Here is a 22,972-nt window from a genome sequence, read left to right as displayed (position 1 = left end):
ACTTCTCCCTCATACTTAGATGTCACATGGTTGTTATCTAGATGGAGGAGCATCCATCCACAAACACACACACGCACGCGCACACACACACACACACACACACACACACACACACACACACACACACACACACACACACACACACACACACATACATATATAGCACACGCATATGCATTCAATCAAAAAAACATACACCCCCACTTCACCACAGGTTGCAACACCCTGTGGCCTCCTGAGTGCTCCTTAATCCTTCCACTTTATCCAGAATAGCCACCTCCGCCTCTGCTTTAAACCCTGCACCCCCGCTCTGAGACCTTGGGCCATCAGCATCACAAATTGTATGTTGTCACATCTGATTCCTTTTCACTGTGGCTGGGTCTCGTCCTCTAGGTACTGGAGATGGAGCACAGTGGCTAACACGATTTCTAAGCCCGTTGACCAGGACACAGCCGACCGCTCACGTGTGTTACCATGTGACCTGAACTTTAATAACGACAATTTATCAGTGCCCTGCTCTTTAGGAGGAGCAGCTTGTCTCTGGTGAGGGACTTGACCCGGCTAGAATTATATTTATGAATCTCTATCTCTCTGATCAGGAACTGACCCTATGTACTCAGACTGACTTCACACCCAGCATCAACAACTATCAAAATCCTTTCAATCATTTCTTTTCATTAGAGCTTCGATTCAACACTGTTTATTTTATTCAGTATAGATGGGAAGAGGTTGACCTCATTTCTCTCACTAGTGTCCCTTGTGCACATCCCTGGTGCCATAGCAACAAAGTTGCCATAATCATCATCATCAAAAAAAATTTCACTAGGCCCATTTATGTCAAAGGAAAAGGAGAGTCACATTCAGTAGCTCACCATAGAAATACATTTCAACATTGACCAGATCAGCAGTCACATTTTCACAGACAATTCTTGCATCAATAAGGACACATGCTGAGACACTACTGGATGTGGTTTGGGGATTGGATTCGCTTTGCTTTTTAAATCAATTCATATAGTTTCAAAATGAGATTGTTGTCCCATGTCTGAACAAGGCTTTTGACTTCTTTTCTTCAATTATTTAGGTTATTTTCCCTATCATGAAAGTGTAATTGATATGTTGAATGACAACGTGTGAAGAGAAAGTTGTCGTTTTGAAGAAACTGCAGAAAAATATTATCCAACTGTCTAGTTCCTCTCGGCTCTACTGAGTATTTCAGTGTGTTCTTGTGTGCTAACAGCTTAGCACTAGAGTCCACACAGATAGATAATGATAATAATAATAGATTTAAATATATATAAAACCTCTCAAGAGACCCAAGGATGCTTTACATGTGTCAGTGGGGACAAAAAGAAGACAAAAAGAAAAGAAAGTAATTTGCACAGAACAGGACAGAAATAAACAGCACTACTGGCAGGTGGAGCACTAACTGCGGCCAAAGGCAGGTGGTGTTTGAACAGTTTTTTAAAGATGTCCAGAGATGCAGCGTTGCAGATTTTGGCAGGGAGAGAGTTCCAGAGGGGGGGGGGGCTGCAACACAGAAAGCTTTGTCTCTGCAAAGGATTGCAGCTTGGTGTTGGGGATGGAGGAGGTCAGTTAGATATGGTGGGGCCAGGGCCTGGAGGGATTTATGTTTGATGCAGGCCTTGATTGGGAGCCAGTGAGATGAATGAGGGTCATGGTGATGTGCTGCCAGGGTTTAGTGCAGGTGAGAACCCTGGCGCGGTGTTCTGCACACACTGAAGTCTGTCTCCATTACAGTTATCCAGGCGGCAGGTAATGAAGGCATGAATGAGGGTTTCTGCCACAGAGTCGGGGAGTGAAGGCCGGAGTCTGGAGATGTGTTTTAGAACGAAAGAAAGCAGATTCAGTGACAGGATTTGATGTAGGATTGGCAAGAAAGGGGGCGGAGTCAGGAATGACACCCAGATGGAGCAGAAGTCAGTGACGAGGAGGAGATCTCCAACCTTCCAGAGCTCAGTCTTCTTACTGTTAAGTTTATGGCTAGCTGGTGAACATAGTGGAAGGTTAAGTAGCCAAAGAGACAGATATTTATCTCAGGAGCTGGTGGAGAACAAAAAAGAGCTAAAAATAAAGGTATAGTTGGATTCATTTTTTGTACATATACCTTAATAACTTTTGCAGCTGATATTGCATCATATTGGCTGGACAACAAATTCACCACATCATCTTAACAGCTGTTTATACAACATTTAAGAATGTCCCTTAGTCCCTAAGAAAAACTGTTATTACAGGTGAAACAATGTTTTCTATTGGCTACTTTCCCTAAACAGCCATCAATTTCACAGCGCGCCTTGAACCAGGAAGGAAATTCCTTTTCACTCAATAGTGACGACTTCATGTGTTAAAGCATTCAAGCACAAGTAAAAGGACACAATCCCTCAAGTTCCACCCACAAATATTGCCAGATGTGTTTGTTACAGGCACCAGCTCGTGCACCATTCTCTTATTCTCCACCAGTTCCACAACATCTATATTTAAAACACAAATTCTCAGTTAAACAAATGCTCATTGGTTTCATTTTAACCACCATCAAGGTACCCAGCAACATAAATCTGGCCAAATGCAATCAGATGTTAGTATACTAATATAGAAAACGCATAGAGCCACGGTTGTTGTGCCAGCTGGAGCTGAGAGAGGCATGGAGGTGTCGAGGAAGCAGTCCCCACCATGCAGCGATCCTCATGAGTACTGGCTGTTCTAGCCAACAATCAAATGGTATCTACCCCATCTTCTCCGGCTGCTCGAAGCGTTCCCCTACATGATTGAATAATGGGTCTTGGATTTTTTTTTGCAAGACTGAGATGCAGCGTAGACTCGGATTGAAAGAATATAACTCCCTTATCATTCTATGAGATTGCGATGAAAATGAAAAATTTAGGAAAGCAGAGGCAGAGACAGCGAGGTCTATTATGACACCATAATGAAAGCAAGTGGAGGATAGACAGGGAAGGTGGAGAGGCAGAGGACAAGGGAGCAGCGGAGGAAGTGACAGGGCACAATTAGAGCTGCTGCCACCGGCATGACTGAGACAACGAAGGAAGACTAATACAACCCTGCCACGACCAGGGCGCTCTTCCTCCAACCCTCTCCGCTGGATGTGGCTAAATAAATACTTTACTACCAGAGCATAATGCTTTAATGTGGCAGCATGAGACAATGTTTAATCAGTGTCAGTGATCTTATCATTATGTGGCTAATGTTGACATCAAATTGATAGAACCACTGAAACCGACCAGTGGTGAACAACATTCTGTTTGTGGTTTTTTCAGATGGGTCTATAATCTCATGAGGCCTCTGTCTGCAGCTTTTACACCCATTTGGCTCCAGATGTCACGGCTGGTTAGCTGCAGGACACAGTGCAACTGCAGAGTGGGGGAAGCATAGAAGGAGGACAAATATGGAGGAGGAAGGATATAGCAAAACAGAGGAGGACACAAGTCCACACACTTACACATCATACATACTGCTACAGAGGGAGATATGAGGACTATTGTAGAATGTATGTTAATAACTGCTTGTGCACAAATGTAATTCGACCAATTTTTCCAATATTTTTCCAATAATGCAATTTAATAATTTGAAGTGCAGCTAAAATCAAATCATTGAATTCTAACATGCTGCATCCTGCCGTTCACACTATGTTTATATTTTTACACCTTTATATAAATATATGTTGGCAAAGCTTTAAACGATTTCATTTTCATTGCACAACTCAAGTTGATCATCTGTACCAGCTGCATTAATTTGACCTTTATTTGTTTCCCTACAATGTGACTATGACCTTTATTTTTCTTTATTGGTTAATTTGACCTCTTTCAAACTGAGGCTTAACCTTGAGTTGATGCCACTCTTGCTCCTTCACTGCCAGCTCCTCCTTCTGGGAGGGGCATCAGGGCAGGTTCAGTGGAAAAATGATGGATTCACAAAGAGGTCTGCAGGTCTCACATTATTCTGTCAGTTCTGATAGTGATGACATAATGAGGATTGTGTTGTATTCTGTTCTATTTAATGCTCAAGACAGAAAAAACATAAATTCATATTTTTTTTCATGAAATGTCTCTGCTGCGGATGGAAGCTCCTCCAGCAAAGCATGTAGCCTTGTTTCATCTTTGGATACAAAAGACGACTCATTCAACTAATCTCCTCTTCCTGCTTGCACTTTTCATGGATTGTATTATTATTTTGTAGCATCGCCAATAAAAAAAAGCAAGACGAGAGAATCCAAAAGCAAAGCCAGGGGGGGACAAAAGGAACACAATGCATCTGCTGCAGCTGAAAACTCTTCACTTTTCTTTGAACTCCCTACTCATAAATCGCTCTATCTCTTCCTGCCTAATCATCCAATGATGGAAACAGAAAACACTCAGATCGGAAACAGTCGAGAGCACCTGTGAGCTTTCAAAGCCTCAATCCCTCAATAGTGCCATCTCTCAATTTCTCCCGCCCTCATGTTTAGCCAAAAGCCTTCACACCATGCAAGAATTGGTTTCTGACACAACGGCAGACCCACACCAATGCACCTGCACGCACACACACAGACACGCACAATGCACAGGCTGTGCATAATTGATGAGCACAGCGGTAGCGGGAATCATGAGAGGACCAGAGAGCCATCACATTGAAATTGGCATTCGGCCGACCTTTCGCAGCCATGCCGCCATGTGTGTTCGCATGCGCATGTGTGTGTGGGCACTTGTGTGTGGGAGTGTTTACGACCCATAGGTGGCAGGGGGGGATGTTTGAGAGCTGTAAAGACACGGAGGGTAATGGCAGAGATGATGAAGAGAGTATTCTTCAGGGATCCTTTGAACGAAAATAACAATGATGATGGAAGAGAAGAAAATAATGCTGAGACGTGAGGAGTCGTCTCTAATGAGAACGGAGCAGCTACAATAAACCTGAACAAACAGGAGAGACCGGCCTCGGAGGATCGGAGGGATGTGAGTCAATCGCTCAAACATGAACCTCTCCTCTGGTGGCATTTCACATGAGCAATTAGTGACAGGATGTTGTGTTATTCACACGTATTCACCTAACGCATGCAACAGCTTCACAACTCCAAAAATGCATATTAAATTCTAGCTGCCACTCAAACTTTGTCCTGGCTCCAGACTGGCCGTTGGCGTTGTCCCTTGCTAAAAGGCGAGCGTGTCTTTTAAAGGTCTGCATGTGCAGCTGTAACCTCGGGCAACCGACGGCTTTTAGCGCTGACAGGCTCGGCTGTAATGTATGCACATGTGGCATTTCCCATACATTAGGAACAGAATGTCATACAAGCTGTGCAGCCCGGGGAGCCGAGCAGGGCGTGCTGGGCGAGATTTGGTGGATTTCTGTGCGCATGTGTCTGTGTGAGTCCCTAAACAAGGTGCTCAGGTTAAAACGGAAGTGAGTTGAATCAATCTTCATCACCTCCCTCTTTATTATTCGGTAAAAGAGCAACAGCAGGGTGGGGGGGTTCAGATGAGACATTGAGGAGGAACCTTCATGCAAAGCCAGCTTCTGTCACTGTTGCAATCAGCCTCATCTACTCACACTGGTTTGAATCACTAGAACCATCTGGCAGATATTAGACTCTGGTTACTCATAAAAAGAGAACGTATAACATTAGCTTTATTCGTCCACTTGGACTTTATGCAGTCAGTGTAGCTGCTGCATAATGATAGAAACCATTATCTCTGGTATCTAATCTCTAGCGATCCATGAAAGAAAGATAAATCAACAGGAACTTAATTCAACTGTCACCACTTAAAAATCCACACTCTGCATGTTGACGTATTCTTCGATGGGCACATGTTCAGGTTCGGACTACTCACGTCAAGATGTTGCTCAATTGTCCTTATCCATCCTAACCCTTGAGTCCTGGGCTGTTTTGTTTCTGTTTTTATTTTTTTTACTTTGACATTGTATATCATCATATTGGACCCAAAAACCACACAAGTCACACAAGTCACATCACATTTGATCACGCCTGTGTGACTGCAGACTCCAGAGGGTTAAATGATCAATGCAGCAACTATGAGATGCCAGATTTCAGCTTTTTGTGAAAAATGTTGATCATGATAGAGAATGAAGGACCGAGAGATGAGGTATAATCGATTGTGAGCTGGCAACCGTCAAATTCCACCTGCATAAAGCTTTGCTTAACACCTGCAGCCTGGCAGCATCAGTGGTGGAGTCTGTGATAGGCGGCCATTAAATTGAACCAGAGAGTGTTTATTATTTAAACATTTGCACCAAATCAATAGCAGTTTATATTAGGCATAAATTCAAGTGGGCAGGTGTAAGCTTGGTTAATTTAGGATAAAATGCTTCTAAAGTAAATGAACGTGTAGCTAACATCAGCAAAAGAAGGAAATCAATACAAACATATCTCCAGTTTGCAATTAGCTGTATGAGAAATATTTACTAATTAATGAATCCCTCAATTTTTTATGAGTGGATCAAGAGAAGGGTTCTTGCTGCATCTGGGTTATTAAGACGTGGACATTATTAAGTGAATTAACATCAGCTCATCCTTCTGATCTGTTGTTAAGGCAACATGTTATTCTGAAAATCCTGAACAATACAGACAGGTGAGCAGCCGTCTCTCGGGTTCTATCCTCAAACTCTTGAGTTGTGTTGCACAAATGAGTGAAGGACAGATCTAAAGATTCTCCAGTGAGGAGTGGCTCACAGCAGATGGTTCATCAGAGGCGAGAACTGTGATAAAAGTCCAGTTTTAGTGAGTTTAGACATTTCAGCAAACACAGTCAAGTTGCAGTTGCTGGTGCATATATATATATGTGTGTGTGAAGGAAAGAGATGGAAAACAAGTTCACAGATTATTTTAGACATCTGACAAAAATAACCTCCACCAAAGATAAAAAATAAAATCTAAACCCTTGCATTCTTCTATTTGAGAATCCAGGTGATACTCAATTAGCTAAGTCTGAATAAACTGGAACCAGAGTGTGTTCTACCAAAATATAAAGATTTTATTTACATTGCGTGATATAAAATAATTATCTTTGTTCAACTAGATCACAGTAAAGTAGGCCTTAATGTAGGCCACACTAATGGAGGGATGGGGGGCAAATTGCCCAACTCAACCCCCAAAATGAAACAGTTTTCACTGTAGAGAAGGCTGGCGTTGACTAAAAGAAAAAGGTGAAATGGTCACAAAATATGTTGCCACATTATAACTAAACTACCACTACACACACAACAATGTCAAAGAATTGGATCAGGAGAAACACTGCTTGGCTCATGTAATAGAAGAAGCACATTAATATTCAGGAAAAACGTTTTACAAAAAAATATGTAATGTAAAAATAAATATTGCTCCTTGCGAAACTGGAAGTCATTTCCTTCCACAAATTTATTCATTTTGCTATATTACGATTGATTAATTATGTTATTAAGGATTACGAGGATAAACAGAGACACAACAACAAAGAATTCCAGTTCATTAAGTTGATTCATGAACATAACACAAAGTGTGACAACAAAGGCTTGTTGAGGGTGCGTAGAGTTTCACACAAACATGACAAAATTATGAAAATAAATAAAACAGAAAAATAGTTAACATTTGATAGATTTTCACAGTTTCTGTAATTTCTTTAATAAACACTATTCAAAGAGGCGACAAAACTGGCACCAAAGACACTCAGCTTCAAAATAAAATGGTGAAGAAGAAAGGCAAAGTTTAATAACAATAAGTGAGCAACAAATTCCATCTACTCTGTGTGTTGCAATGAATGATGATTCAGGTGCAAACACAGTTTGAATTTGTCACAGTAAAGACTATGTCTGCAGGCTGTTAGATCTGTGTGGGAGCGGGTGGAGATCTTTCGTTAATATGTTAATGTGTGTTCAAGATTATGTTTGTACCGTCTTTGTGTGTGTGTGTGGTGTGTGTGTGTGTGTGTGTGTGTGTGTGTGTGTGTGTGTGAGTGTGTGTGTGAGGACCATTTTTTAGCATTGTCCTGTGACAAGGACATTTTTTGAAAGTGAAGACATATTTACTCTTCTTCAAGGTGGGTTTGAGGGTTAAGACTTGAATAAGGGTGTGATTAAGGTTAAAGTTATGTTAGGGTTAGGGTATGTGGCCAGGGGCTTGGAAATGCATTATTTGAGTGAGTGTCCCTACAAAGACAGAGCAGAAGGGTTAGGGTTAGGCTTTGGGTTAGAGTAATGGGTGGTTTAGTGTGTCCTTAATTTGGCTCCAAACTTTGACAAGTGCATGTCTCACTGAATTTGTCCGACAGCCTTCACCTCACTGCAGGTGGATGTGAGTAGCACAGAAATAGCAGTCGAAGTATGTGATGGCTGGTCATTGAGAGTTTGACCCATTACCTAATATACCCATCCATCCTCACAGTGTGTTTGAGAGATCGACACCGGGCCTGCTTGTGGTACTTTGCGTGGTCCAATTGAGTTTGGCCATTTCCCAAGAGTGCTGCATCTTACCAAGAGTCCCAGCCTGGTTTTGTGCTGGGTTAACAGCACTGTGGCTCCACTGGTTTTGCTCTATTGAAGCCACTAGAAGCTGTAAAGCTCTCAGCCTGGTCCATGCTACAACCCACACAACCTCCTCTGCTGGGCAATGCAAACCACAGCAGTTGATAAGTGCCCACTCGTGTAAGCCCCGGTGTCGTCCTTGCAGGAGTTTTCGTTGCCTTGTGGACAAACCAACATCAATGCACAGGACGAACAACCAATCTGAACCGTGACTCTTTTCTTTGTAAGCCGTTTACAGTCTGGCGAGTTTCTTTTAGCGCACTTGTCAAATATTTATCCTCACATAACACAAACAGTGATACTCTTTGAAGAGGTTTTAGGTCCAGACAGCATTTTGACTAATCTCCATTAACTGATATTTGCAGCTATTTGAATGCAGATCAATGAATTTCAGTCAATGTGTTTCTCCTCTTGTGCTCTCCACATGGGATGTTTTCCTGCAGGCAGCCAAATTCTGCTCAAACTAGAAAGAGGAACCAGAAGCTTCAGGCCCCAAAATTGTGTCCACAGACCATTGTTCAATGTCAGAAAGATGTGGGAGGAAAACTATTATTCTATTTAACAAGCACTTGTGAGTAGACCTGGGGACAAGGTTATACATTGTAACCCAGGTTCTATGAGTGCAAGCACATCCTCCAAACTTTATCGTACCTGTGCGTCTCCTTGAGAAGTTGAATTACCAGATGCTCGGTATGACAACCATATACAGGCAGCACTCAGAGAACCTGTTGTGAAGTGAAAACTTACTGTACGTCTGTACTTCCTACTCATGGAGGAATGTTTTCCTTTATTGTCATATTCTCTTCCCCCTCAGTCATTTTCTAAAGCCCGACAATAATTATGTCTCGGTTGTGTTGCATGAAAAGCCTCCTGAGAAGCATGTGGACAAATATAGTGCCACCCACTCTGTGTCTTATAATTATGGCAAACATTAACTAATGACAGTGGAGCCGACATGAATCCAGAAAAACTGCAGAAACTTGTTATTATTAATAATTATAAAATAGTGGGGGCATAGAAATCCCATTTTCTGTTGTCGGAAGAACACAAAGTAAACATAAATTGATTTGACCTCATAGAGCAGGAGAGTTCTATTAAAATAAAAGCCGAACTGATGTCAGTCTTTCAGTGTCTCTGCATCTCTCAATTTCTCTCCTGCCCATATTCCTCTTCTCCCCGGGGTCCTGATCTGCTCTCTCCACGTAAACATTTAGTTGATTGCCTGTTGATTCATCTGTCTGGCTCTCCAGGTTGCTGTCTTTCTCACCACATGCCTCTCTCAGCATCACCATTAACCCGCCGGCTCGCAGGCCACCGGGGAGTCTAGCCTCAGCAGCCATCCATCACAGCATCCAGGAGAAAAGAATTGCCCAGCATTTCGACTTGATGCCTCATTACAGGTGCCTGAAAAAGGACTGAAAAAACAGACCTGGGCTGAGAGGCGTTGCTAGGCAAGGACAAACCAAAAGTGTCTCAACGAATCTTTTTGTCGTTAAAAAACTAAAAAATTGCAGAGTGTAATCATGGGGTGTTCTTCTGTCCTGAGTCATAATCAGCCTTTCCAAACGAAAAAAATAATGCCTTCCTTTGAGCACGTTATATAATCAATACATAAAACTTGCATGAAGCTAATTTAGTTTGCATATCATTGTTCTCCCAGTATTTTCTTGAGTTTCAGTAAGGCATCTTTAATTACCTATATATAATCCACCAGACAGCATGGTGGACACAGTAAACAACAACAACGCAGCTATATGAAAAAGAAGAGATGAGGCATTTGCATAATCAGAGTTCTGCGACGGTGTTCCTCCGAGGAGAAACAAAACAGAACCACAATCAGGACTCAACAGAGCAAGACACCTGAACCCAATTACTGAAAAGTGGAAGAGCATTGCTGCCTGCAAGTACACAGCGACACAACTGCCACACACACACACACACACACACACACACACACACACACACAGGAAGTCGTATACAAGCAGAGACACAAAGACACAGGGGGAAAAAGGACATCAGCGCATTAAAATGTATTATATTAAGTCCAATCCTTGCTGTTTCTTGTGTCTCTCCCTCTCTTTCTGCCAATTCAATTTCATTTTCAATCACATTCTACTGGGACCGAGGCAATTTTATCACTAACACACTCTCTCGCAAAAAAAGATATTGTGATGAAAACCTATGCAGCGAACCCAGATTCAACCTGCGTCCCCATCACCTGTGAGCGTCTCAGCCACGCAGGCAGCATCTCTCGCTGGGTTATGGCCGAGGTTGGTTTCTATGGCAGCTGGCGCAAAAAGTAATGGGAGGGACAAGTGGCGACGGCAGACAGAAGAGTGAACTAGTGCTAAGACACACCCTCCCTCCCTCTCCCCCTGGATCTTATTATCAGGTTAGTGGTGCTCACCCACTTTCAGTTTTTTCTTGCTCCTCTCATCTCTCTATTTTGGTCTCTCAGCATCTTCCTCTCCCTCTATCCAAATGGATTTTTCCAGCAGGGACCACATGCGGCCAGATGCTAGTCGCCATCGCTCCCATTCTGTCGCCATGAGAACATTTCTCCTTATATTCACAATCCTTGGAACAGCTCTGACCCCTGTGAGTTTAAAGGGAGGAAATTAAAGGTGGAGAGTTTTGGTGTAAAAAGGAGACGCAAGGTCCATCATGTGAGAAAAATGATGTCTACTGTGTCATACCTCACTGGGACTGTTTGTGTCACTGAAGAATCCATGTGAAGAATGAAAATCTGACACCACTGGAAATACTGAGATTTGAAGTGGACACTGTTCAAGAGTCTCCCCTTTCCACCTTGCTCTCGAGTTGCATCACGATCGAGTGGGAGGCAATTTCCTAGAGGCAATTTCAGCTTCTGAAACATCAGATCAGATACTGACAAGAAGTCAAAGGTGTTTTCAGACATGAGAAAAAAGTGAAGAACGTAGCAGGAGATTGATTTATGAGACTATAGCCAAGTGTTTCTCTTAATCGTATGTTTTTATGTTTACTTTTAGCATTAGGAACAATGTGTTGAAAAAGAACAGGGGTTTGACTAACACTAAACCATTCACTGTAAAAAGGTTTTGAGTGACACCTTTTAATCGTTGCTTCCACTGAGGAGCTAATGAGGCTGTTGATAACAATAAACTGCACAAATATTAAAATGGACCAGTATCTAATAGAGCAGACTATCTGTCCATTTAACTATTTTAATTTGTTTCAAAAACGTCCTGCTTTAATGTGTTTTGTGTGTTGAGTATTTTAAAACACAATTAACGGCTAATTAATGTCACATTAATGATCATAATTGAGTTCTCATATTTTGGAAGAACATTGGCTTGTTCCAAGTTAAATGTTTTACTCACAATTTGTCAGTATGTAAGTGGTGAAGAAGAAATGGGAAAGGTTTTATTTCTCTGTTTCCTGGACAGTGATTCATTAAATTTCCACAAGTTGAGCAACATGTTTCTTACTCTGTTACTTCTTTAAGCTCCACTATATTACATTTATACAGACAAACTAGCGAGGTTACCAAAAAACTTTAGAACAGCGGTGGTTTTAAAACCTGCGCCTGCACCCAATACCAACTCATCACGTTGCCAGCGAGATATACTCGAAGGAATATTGGGGAATGGAAAAATGAAAGGCAATATGAACTGGTATATCTGCAAATCATTCTGAAAGTATGTGGTGATGGATTGGTTTGATGGAGATTAAATTCCTGGATATCTCTTAATACAAAGTCTGCTCATGCTCCGTTTGAAAGATTGAAGGCCTGCCTGTCACTTTATTCTCAGAATAAATGAATTTTAAAGCCGCCATCACCGTTGAATTTCTGTCACTGTGCTCCAGGACTTCATGAATCAATCCTGTCACTGCTAAAGCCGCTGCGACGTAAATGCGTGTGCACGTGTACACTGCACAGCCCCGGTTTGGGAAGGAAGCCAGTAGCCAATCAACGGAATCAATTCCTCAAATCGTGCCGCAGTTTCAATCAATAATGCAAAACAAGGCCAGAGCTCGGAGGGAAAGGGTGATTTAACTCAGAGGTGTGACATCGTTATCATTAATATATACATATAACTGTGTACAGCAGATTTTGTATGATTGTGCATGTCTTCAAAGTCTGGTTTAAATCATAATACACACACATACACATACACACACTCTCTTATCCTGGAGGAGCCTGTGTTTTACAATGCTAAGGTTTAAGGAAATATCCGTGGAGTCACCTCAAGTGTTCTTCATCAAAACTCCGCTTGATTATTGTTATGGAAAGAGAAGCACAATTGCAATTCACAACTCCTATTTTTTTAAAAACCTCTACTAGCAACCACCACCCTCATCTACACACACACACACACACACACACACACACACGCACACAAACACACTCCTATAATCCCTCTCTTCTTTCCTTTGGTCTCTGTTTCCTGTCAGCTGTCCAAGCGCAGCACGGTAAACAAAATACTTCAACAAAAAGCTCTCACACAATGACAATGCGTTCTGTCTACGCGCATTCAGTCGCACATATTTTATCATCTCAGGATGTAAACAAACACACACACGCTCATCCCACACACGCACAGAAGCTCACACATTTACACATGCTACGATTTAGTGAATCCGATTTAATATGTCTCAATAAAAGTTCGACTTCCAGAAGGCTGCTTCGAGGAAAAAAGGCTTTTGCACGGTGCCTTATGTTCCTCACTAAGTCCATTGCCTCTATTTTATGAACAAATACCATTATGAGCACCAAAAAATAAACAGAGTAAGAAGAGCCAGAAAGTATCTCTGGAACATTATTAGAATATGAACAGATTACATTTAAATAGCATGAGTTTGATCCTCAGGAGTTAATTAAAGCACAGTTTGGACCTGCCAAATGGAATAATGATGTGTTCCTAATAATAACGGCGTGCTCTGTTTCACTGAGACAAATGAAAGTCCCCTGTCAGCACTGAGCGTTTTGAGGACTTTCATACCTTTGGAAAGAGAAAACAACGGCTCAGGCTCAACACAACACATTTAAGAGTGTGAGCAAACAGAAATGCAGTGCAGAGCTTGGGAGTTTATGTCTTTTTTATGTGTGTGTGTGTGCTGAAGAATGAAATAGATGTTGTGCAGTACAACAGGTTAAAGGGCTGAAGTGAGCAGTAGAAACATCCAATCATCTGCTGCAAACCGGCTGCATAGCTTCCACATTAAAGAACGCACAGAGGCTCTTTGAAGCCACACTATGGGAACGTTGTCGGTGAGTCAATTCCCACGATTTGACAGAAACAAGTCATTCACGATTCCCTGAGGAAGACTCCTCTAATTTGGTGATCCACTTTTCCTTCAGAGCCTTCAGGAAGCTGAACAATTCTACAGCCTCCACATGGATTGTTGAATTTTGTTATAGTTGCTTACTTGACTCTGTGTCATACAACATGGAAATGCCACCATCGCTGATGTGTGTCATCCTACCTCAACTGCCATCTTCTCAATTTTAACAATATCTGGTGGTCCCTCCCCTTCCTCTAAGTAGCCAGTATACTCTCCATAGTTTTATGTTTAACTTTTTGATTATTTTGAGTGCACCATCCGGGTGCACTGCATATTATCATCAGTCTTGTCACTGTGAATGCACTTATGCACTAAAACAACAAGTAGCAAGTGGGAGTATGGAGGTTTGCATATAGAGAAACAGCAGCTGTATGTCTTGGTGTGTGTGTGTGTGTGTGTGTGTGTGTGTGTGTGTGTGTGTGTGTGTGTGTGTGTGTGTGTGTGTGTGTGTGTGTGTGTGTGTGTGTGTGTGTGTGTGTGTGTGTGTGTGTGTGTGTGTGTGTGTGTGTGTGTGTGTGTGTGTGTGTGTGTGTGAATTTCTATAGGGTTTTGTCTAAAATTGAACATGGCTTCAACAAATGAAAATTGAAAGAGCATCGGAATACCATCATCTCCCACTAACGTATCTGCCAGCTGTTATGCTCATTTGAATTTCACCTGTGTCATCATTGCAATGATGGCGACCATTGACGGCAAGAAGCATCAGACATGTTAAAGCTCAACTTCTTGACCAGTCTGGTAAAACCAGTGCTCTGCATGAAATCCACAGAATATCCAAGGATGGGAGACAGGAGCCTTTTACACACACACCAGTCTGCCCTGATTCCAACATGGTCATTTAACATACTTTTTACCGTAAAGTATTACTACGGAGTATTAATTTATAAAGCAAGATTTTATCATGGTATTTTCCACCAGTCAACATCACTGTTGCTGTAATCCTGCAACAATCATAAACACAACATTACATTTCATTTTCATTTTGACATCGGAACAGGTGCAGAGAAAATGACTCAAACAGTTTCCTTTTCTTTTTTTTTACCGATGAGCTCATCATATCGTCGTCCACATACAGGTCCCTGTAGTAAGTACAGGTTGGTGAATGAGTGGGTGTTTTCGGACACAGCCTCAGCCTCACTGAAGACTCTTAGCTCTTATTACCATCTTCTACTATCTTATAATCTAACCCCCTTACCTTAAGTTAGGTACTCACAGTAATTGAATCATTTTGTGTGAATGCACTTAGGCTGTCTGGTTACATCTGTGATCACGTTATCTCACACTTTACCTTTTTCACAGTGCTGCTTACAAGGCAGAGGTTAGAAATGGCAGACAAATTAAAGAGGCTATAATTCCCTTGGAAGCAGGCATCAGTCGTCGTCCTGCCTCCCTTTCAACCTCCCTCTCCTCCTCATGCTCCCCTCTCAAACACTGTAATGGAGAATTCTAAAGAGCTAATCGGATTTACATGAAGGAGGGAAATTATGGACGCACAGTGTACTGGCAGCAAATCATGGCTCGCCTCTTTTCTCCCTCTTTGCATCCATCCCGGTCATTACATTTGGGCCCATAAATGCCTGAGCTGTCACACAAGCAAATGGAGCTGCCAACATGGGAATAGGTTAAGGGGAATCTGAGACGAGGGATGCAAGACAAAAGGAATAACAATAATCCCAATTTGCAATGTAGGGGGAGACGTGAAGGCAGATCAGATAGAATCAGAGGGAAATATCCCAGACCCCAGGTGTGGTGGGCTAAAGGGGGAAAGGTGGAGAGCAGAGGAGAAGGAAAAGAGCATCCTACCACCCAGTCAATGCCTAGGTTTGAACAAAATTGGCGTATTGTGCCGGCAGATGTGACACCATCTGTTGAGTCACTCCGAAAGAAAAAGATGCCCCTGAGTTTCTATGAGTGGCTCGGAAAACATTCAGGCTTTTGTAGTCAGACGTTAGCAGGTGTTCCCCCACTGTTCGGACGGCAGTATTTTCAGTTATTCGACAGAAGGAGGAAGAAAGCACAGATACAACCAAACAACTTGCAGTGGTGAGATGTAGACAAGAGGGGGGGGGGTACCCTTTTGGAAACAGAGGTAGAGGCACTTTATTTACCTGAATAATTCATACAGTTCCCCCTCTGCATTTAACTCATCCTAACTTTCAGACAGTGCACAGGCAAAGACTGTTCCAAGTCCAAGGGCAAGTCATCACCAGCTCAGAACAAGTGGTGCCTCGTCCCAGCTGCTTTTTAACCCCGGGTGAGAAGCGTCTGTGCAGTGTGGGGAAATTTTCATTTTCGTTCCAGGAGTGAATTCAATTTATTTTCTCTTTATTTGAGTGATATCGGGCGTGTTCGTGTTTAATCTGTAACTCCACAGCGGTGCGGAAGATGAGTGGTGCTCTGCATGAATTTTAATCTTTAAAAAGCCACTTTAAAACATCAGGATCGTCACATATTGACATTTTCGTGCATTAACCTGATAGATTTCTGTCGCTTGTGGCAAAACCATTACTAACATTTTCTATACAATTATAACAGATCAATAAAAAGCTTTATCAGGCCTCATATTGCCCTAAAGCATCAAGTCCCAGACGCTAATTACATCCTTTTTTCCCTTTGTTCTTAAACTCTTCACCAAGTGTTTGCCTCAACAGGTTGCCATGACAGCGGATTGTACAGGCTACTGTATCTATACAACATTTTTGTAATAATTGATCACAGGATAAATTGTGTGAAGTATATACACATAAGTTCACCCATTTGCATACATAGATCCTGATGCTGACACACATGGAGGAGGATGTAAATGCAGCCAACACAAAGGGTGTGATTACTGATTGATTGAGATTATTGATTATAGATTTATTGCACAGGTACACACATTGACTGACTTGGCAATAACAAGGTAGAAGTGAAATAGACAGATGTCCGGAGCCGAGAGCAGTTAAATCAGTGAGTGTGAAGAGCCACGTCACATACATGAGTCACTGTGGAGGTTGTGTGTTTTCTGTATGAAGTCGCTTTAGGCAGCGTGTACACACACACACACACACACACACACACACACACACACTGTAGAATAAACCTGGTCCTCACACAGTGATTTTCAACTCCAAATAGGAAGATAACTATCCTCTTATTTGGAGTTGAGCTTTTTCCTCCTGACTGACAACACACCCAATTACCAGCCGAGTCAGCAGAGACAAAAACACCAACGCCACAATGCATCCAGGCCTCCACACTCTCATCCTGTCACCACACGGCAGACTAACACTATTAACTGGGTTTGGTATGCACCGCTGTCATGTGCCGTTTCATAGGCCATCACACCATCACCTATCTGGGAGAGAGCCAAAATGTCACCATGGTTACAGATTCATTTATACATATATTCTATGTTTATATTCCCCTCTCTCCTTGTCAAAACCTGCTACCTATAAATAAACGTTACTGACAATGTGTTCACAGATTAGATTGAGTGATGCAATGGCGGATAATTTGACTTTAAGATTTAAGATGCAGAGCGATCCACTGAGGTCACGTAGCTCACACCTTCATCACCGGCAGATTATTCTTTTTTTATTTTTCAAACTTTTAGTCTTTAGACCTGTCGCTGCAACCATTGACATCACTTGAGGCTAAACTAGAAAGTGGTACGCAAATTTACATTTAGTTTTGAGCTATATATTTAGATATAAATTATATTTGTTTGGTTAAACAGCAAATTCCGACTGTGGTAAAATCTGAAAAAAACATTACCTACTGCTTAGTTATTATTATTTTGCACTTGAGCTTTAAAGCTGTCCTTTTGTTCCCCTATTTAATGTCTTCCTATTGTTAGGGCTACACCTTCTAATTTTAATATGTAAATCTGTTACTGTTAATAAAGTTTGTTATTATTATCCATACAAAAATGACCAAAACCTTTTTTGAGCATCTTTCTTGAATGACTGTAGAACACATTGTTACTCCAGCTGTATTTATTTAGTGACAAAAGTTTGATGTTGACGACTGTTTAGTGAGTTTGTTGTCGTGCAGTTTGTGTGTCCGTATCAGAGGAATACAATAAAACATTTCCCCTGTGTTTGGGTACATTGATTGTACAGCAGCACACGGACACGTTATAAATACATCCCTCTGTTCTTTCTTGTATTCAAAGACTTCGCTGTGAGGGTAAACCTGGCCCTACAGACGCAGCCAGGGGGCACAAACACAATAACCTTCAGTTGCATAACAAAACTGATTATTCATCCACAGAGATACTGAATCTCTCGGCTGGTCATATGTGGCCTGATATTACTAAATGAAACACGAGCTCCTAACTCAATAACAGCTCATAAGTGTAATGCAATTTGAGGCTTCAGTGGAGTGGAAGGGGAATAATTAAGGAGATCCAAGACCGGCAAAGCAAATGAGATGGTCCTGGTGTGGACCAACATGTTTCTGCAGGCATCATTACAATCATCTTCATTATCATCACATGTATTAGTGAAGTCTCTGGTTATTCCCTCTGACCTCGTCATCAGTTAAAGTTTGCTCTGACTCCAAATCAGAGTTCTGTCGGCTGCTGCACAACTCGACCTGGATGTCCCTCCTATCCAATTCTGCCTGCCACTATTTCCCTCTTTCTGCACAAGTGCATTGATTTGGAAGCAATCTGCTCAAACTGCGTGGACCACAAACAGCATGGAGTTGGAGAGAGAAGCAGTGGAGCAGATGAGGGGTGAGAGGATGGGAGGGATGCAGCGGTCATGGGCAGGTGCCTACCTGAGGTAACGCAGTGGTTCTATGGTCTCAGCCTCTGCCTCGGCTGAGCTGTGGTTCATCTTGTCCATGTGTTTGCAAGCCGGCACCGTCTGAGCAAATGTGAGGAAAGGAAGAGCTGTGTGTCGCTTCAGAGAAAACACTTCCGCTGCTCTTCTCTGCCTCTGCCTCTCCTTTTCTTTCCCTGGGAATACACTGAGAATGTAAATGGGCTGTGGCTTTTGATTGGTCCAGACACAGGAAGATAATTACTGGCTGCTCCACACTGAATCTTGCCTCTATGTATCACTCTCTCTCTCTCTCTCTCTCTCTCTCTCTCTCTCTCTCTCTCTCTCTCTCTCTCTCTCTCTCTCTCTCTCTCTCTCTCTCTCTCTCTCTCTCTCTCTCTCTCTCTCTCTCTCTCTCTCTCTCTCTCTCTGCCTCTCTCTGCCTCTCTTCTCCCCTGTGGCCCCAGCTCTTTCTCTGATAAAACCAGCTGGCTCTCTGGATCAGCTGAGCTCGGCGGGGAAAGACAGCCAATTAAGAACCAGGAGGCACCGTGCACGCCGGCCGATTGGCTCAGGCTGCCGCGAATCTCAGCCCTTCAGTCATCCTGCAACCCCCCCACCCTATACCACCCACCTCCTTTCCCTTCCAATTCACACAGACACACACACATTCACACACATTCCTCGGTGCGAGAAGGATCCCTTGATGTAGAAAGTAGAGCAGGCATCCGAGTGAGGAAACACTTGACTCCTCAGTGAAATCACCATCAGCTCGTACGGTGGTGGTGGTGGGGGGTGTGTGTGAAGCCCATTACCTTGACATGATAACAACACCATAGCATCTGAGTGGGTGCCCGGCAACGCTTTAAAGCTGCAGCACAAATTATGGATGATGTGAAAGGGTCCACACAAAGGAAACGGGACCACCGTGATTTGACTGGCTCGGTTTTAATTATTGCATCATGCACATTATACGCAGCTTCTACAGGCTCACAAGACACTGTTACATATATAGAAAGGAAAAAGAATGAAACCATGACAACTCGTTTCAGCTCCACCATTGGATGTAGTTTTGTATCACACGTTGGAGGGTCAGTTATTGTCTTTCTACCAGGTTACACAAATTAACCTGTTGGGAGGATGGAATTCCTGTGAGGACAACAGCAGAAAAACACAGGTGCAATGTAATGCTGGTGTACTCTGCCACCTAGGAATTAGATAGTGCTATTACAGTTTACAGCCAGTCATTGAAGAGAGGCTGTGAAAAAGCCATTAACAAAATGAGACAATCAGCAGTGTTGGGGAGTAACGGAATACATGTAACGGCGTTACGTATTTAGAATACAAATTATGAGTAACTGTATTCCGTTACAGTTACAGATTAAATAGATGGTATCCAGAATACAGTTACATTGTTGAAATCAGTGGATTACATGACGGTACTTCTCGAGTTTATTCACTCTCTCGTAAATCCACCGGCGGCAAAGCCCCAAGGAAGCAGCTGGAGACCAGGGCTGCCGTAAGAGCGCCCGGGCCCCCGGCGGCGAGAAGGAGCCTCACCGCTACCCGCTCGGGACCGTTACAGGCCCGGGACCGAGGCTCTGAGAGAGTTCCGTCGCTACCAGAAATCTACGGAGCTGCTGATCCGCAAGCTGCCCTTCCAGCACCTGGTGAGAGAAGACCGACCTGCGCTTCCAGAGCTCCGCTGTCATGGCTCTGCAGGAGACCAGCGAGGCACGCCGGGTTCACACCGGACGCTGAAGCGCCGGGCAGCGCTAATAATATCACCCGTTGACCAAGTAGTATAAAAGCATTTAGTCACTTGTTGCTCCAATATTAACTGCAACCGCGTCCCAATTTAATTTCATCCATCTTCAAGAACTTCTCCGCTGTTCTCTCCGTTCAATGTCGGGTGTCGAGGGTAAATTACGTATTCTCCGCCCCCCCCTCTCTTTTTATCTTTATGACTGCTTGTGTGTCTGTAGTGGATGGGCAGAGGGGGGCATTTAATAATGTGATCGGTAAAATTGGTAAAATTAAAACTCCAGGACAACAGAAGGGGAATGCAAACTATGGGATGCATACTTTATCATTTATATCATATAAAATGTCATCGATATCGTTTAAAATCATTTTTCAGTGTGTTTCATGGAGCGATACGCTCGCGTCAAGCGCAAAAAAAAATAAACTCGACGCCGAAACGATCGTAGCACGGCGCGAGGCAGCCTTGGCGCAGGGGGGGGGGTCCTTCAGCCTCCGGTGGGGCCGGCACAGAGGTGGGAGTGGATGGGAGCCGGACATCCAGCTGGAGAGAGAGTTTAAACTGCTGCTTCTCCACTGACTATAACAACGCCGCAATCATACACTTAAAAAATGCAATACAAACCGGAAGTATTCCAAGTATTCAGAATACGTTACTCAGATTAGTTAATGTAATGGAATACGTTACAGATTACATTTTTGGGCATGTATTCTGTATTCTGTAACGGAATACGTTTTGAAAGTATCCTTCCCAACACTGACAATCAGGGACATTTGTTTTTGGATAGAGGCCTGCGGAGATGTTGACTCCAATACAAAACCAAGAATTATACAATTTGGAAGAATTATAAATTCAAAGAATCGAGAGAATCCCTGAAAGCAAATGGCAGAGAAATGGAACGGAACTAAAGGCTCTTATATACTTCTACGTATCCGTTTCTCGGAGAGGGCTCGACGGAGGGCAAAGAGTCTTTTTGATTTTTACTAGTCCGACCACTGTAAATCGAAAAAAATTCACCGCCAAACCCATAGGTGGCGCAACGGAAGACGAGCTCAGAGAAGCCTACCCCAATTTTGGGAAGAAGAAGTCCACGTGTGTCTGTTTATCTCTGTTAGCTTGCCTCCCACACACTGAACCATGGCAACTAACAGAACTAAATAAAGTGACACCCAGCGGGTCAAGATGCTGATGTTATCGTTTCTTAGCGCAGCGGTTCCCCGGTCTTGTTTCCGAACTGTGTTGCTGATTCCACAGCTTGAATCTGCTTGAGGCTACACGGAGCTAGCTAGCTCCCCTCCCAGCTAGCTCCCCCCAGCTTCCACACACAGTCAGCAGGACTTCCGACACTAACTACTACCCAGTGTTTGCTTCTAACCTGACGGTATTATAGAAACAGTGTCATGATAGAAGTGGAATTAAAGTCGTGACGGCGGGTTCTTGCACTGTTACCATCGCAGTTAGCATGGTGGCTAGCCCGCTAGCCTAGCCTGCTAGCGCCGTTTTGAAGCTTGTTATAACCCTATGTGACCGTGCACACTTGCCGTCAGTGCTCTAACGAGCCACCGTCAGCCGGACAACTCCGCTGGCTCAACACACAAGTCACATTAATCGTAGAATCGTAGTTGTGTTTGGGTCTCTCTAAAGGCTCTGAGAGGGTTGGGATCGACTGAAGAGCCAGGAATCTCGATCCAGGAGAATAAAAGACTAAATATTAGAGAAAAATTGATAGTGTTGGTCCTGATAGTTATTTCACTTTCTCTTTTTTTAACACACTAATAATGTAACCTGCAGAAAGGAACATGATTCTTATCACATCAAACAATAAAAGATAAGCAGACATCTCCTCTTACTGTATAACACTAATGTTTATAGTCATCACACAGTAAAACTGCACTGCTGGTTGTTGCAAGTTACTGTGAATATCTTTCAATGTGCAGTCCTGATTACACTGTATATAAAACTGCTATTTTAATCCCTTATTTTGTAATTGCTCCTATTAGCTGTTCTCACCCATTAAATGTTGGTGCAGATCCGTTCAAAGGGGCAGGATCCTGGAATATTTCTTGTCACCTTTGTTAACATTGCGATACAGAGCAGTTTTTCAGCATTTTCTTAAATTTCTCAGTGAATAATTTGTGGATTTTGATGAGAAAAATCAAGCATATTTCAGACACAGGTCTCTATGACCGTGTAATGCAGATGGGAATAATAATCCAGATTTTAAATGATGTTTTCATACAAGTGCAGTGTTTTCAGCCACTATACGGCTCTAAATGTTTGATGCCGTGAGTAGCGAAGGTGATGCTGATAGATATGCAGATTGAGAATCTTCAAAAGTGGCAAAAAAAATAAATTCCATTTAATTTGAGCACAGGAGCAGCAGTGTAACCATCTTGTTAAAGCTGTCCGACTGATTGTTATAATGAAAATAATATTAAGACGTAAAGATTCAAGATAAATTGCCATCTGCAAAATCCTGCGCTTAATTAGTGTCATTCTACATACTTTTTAATTGATGCTTCTTATTCTTTCTGCTTTAACACATTGAACATCCACATTGTGGGACAAAGGGACTATCTTAGAACGTGCTAGATACCAATGAAATGTCACAACA

General features: G+C 42.7%; 1 protein-coding gene across 1 annotated transcript in view; it reads right to left on the bottom strand.

The window, feature by feature from the left end:
- Positions 1–18,680, bottom strand: part of yjefn3 (YjeF N-terminal domain containing 3) — a 40,788-nt gene extending 22,108 nt beyond the window's left edge. The window contains exon 1 of the mRNA XM_061078721.1: positions 18,613–18,680. Coding sequence (XP_060934704.1) covers positions 18,613–18,680 — 68 coding nt within the window. The remainder of the gene's footprint in view (positions 1–18,612) is intronic.
- Between the last annotated feature and the right edge of the window lie 4,292 nt (positions 18,681–22,972).

This window comes from Limanda limanda, chromosome 9 (assembly GCF_963576545.1).
Source record: "Limanda limanda chromosome 9, fLimLim1.1, whole genome shotgun sequence".
NCBI lineage: Eukaryota > Metazoa > Chordata > Actinopteri > Pleuronectiformes > Pleuronectidae > Limanda > Limanda limanda.
The sequence above is the reverse complement of the archived record's forward strand: the minus strand, read 5'-3'. Positions and strand labels throughout refer to the sequence as shown.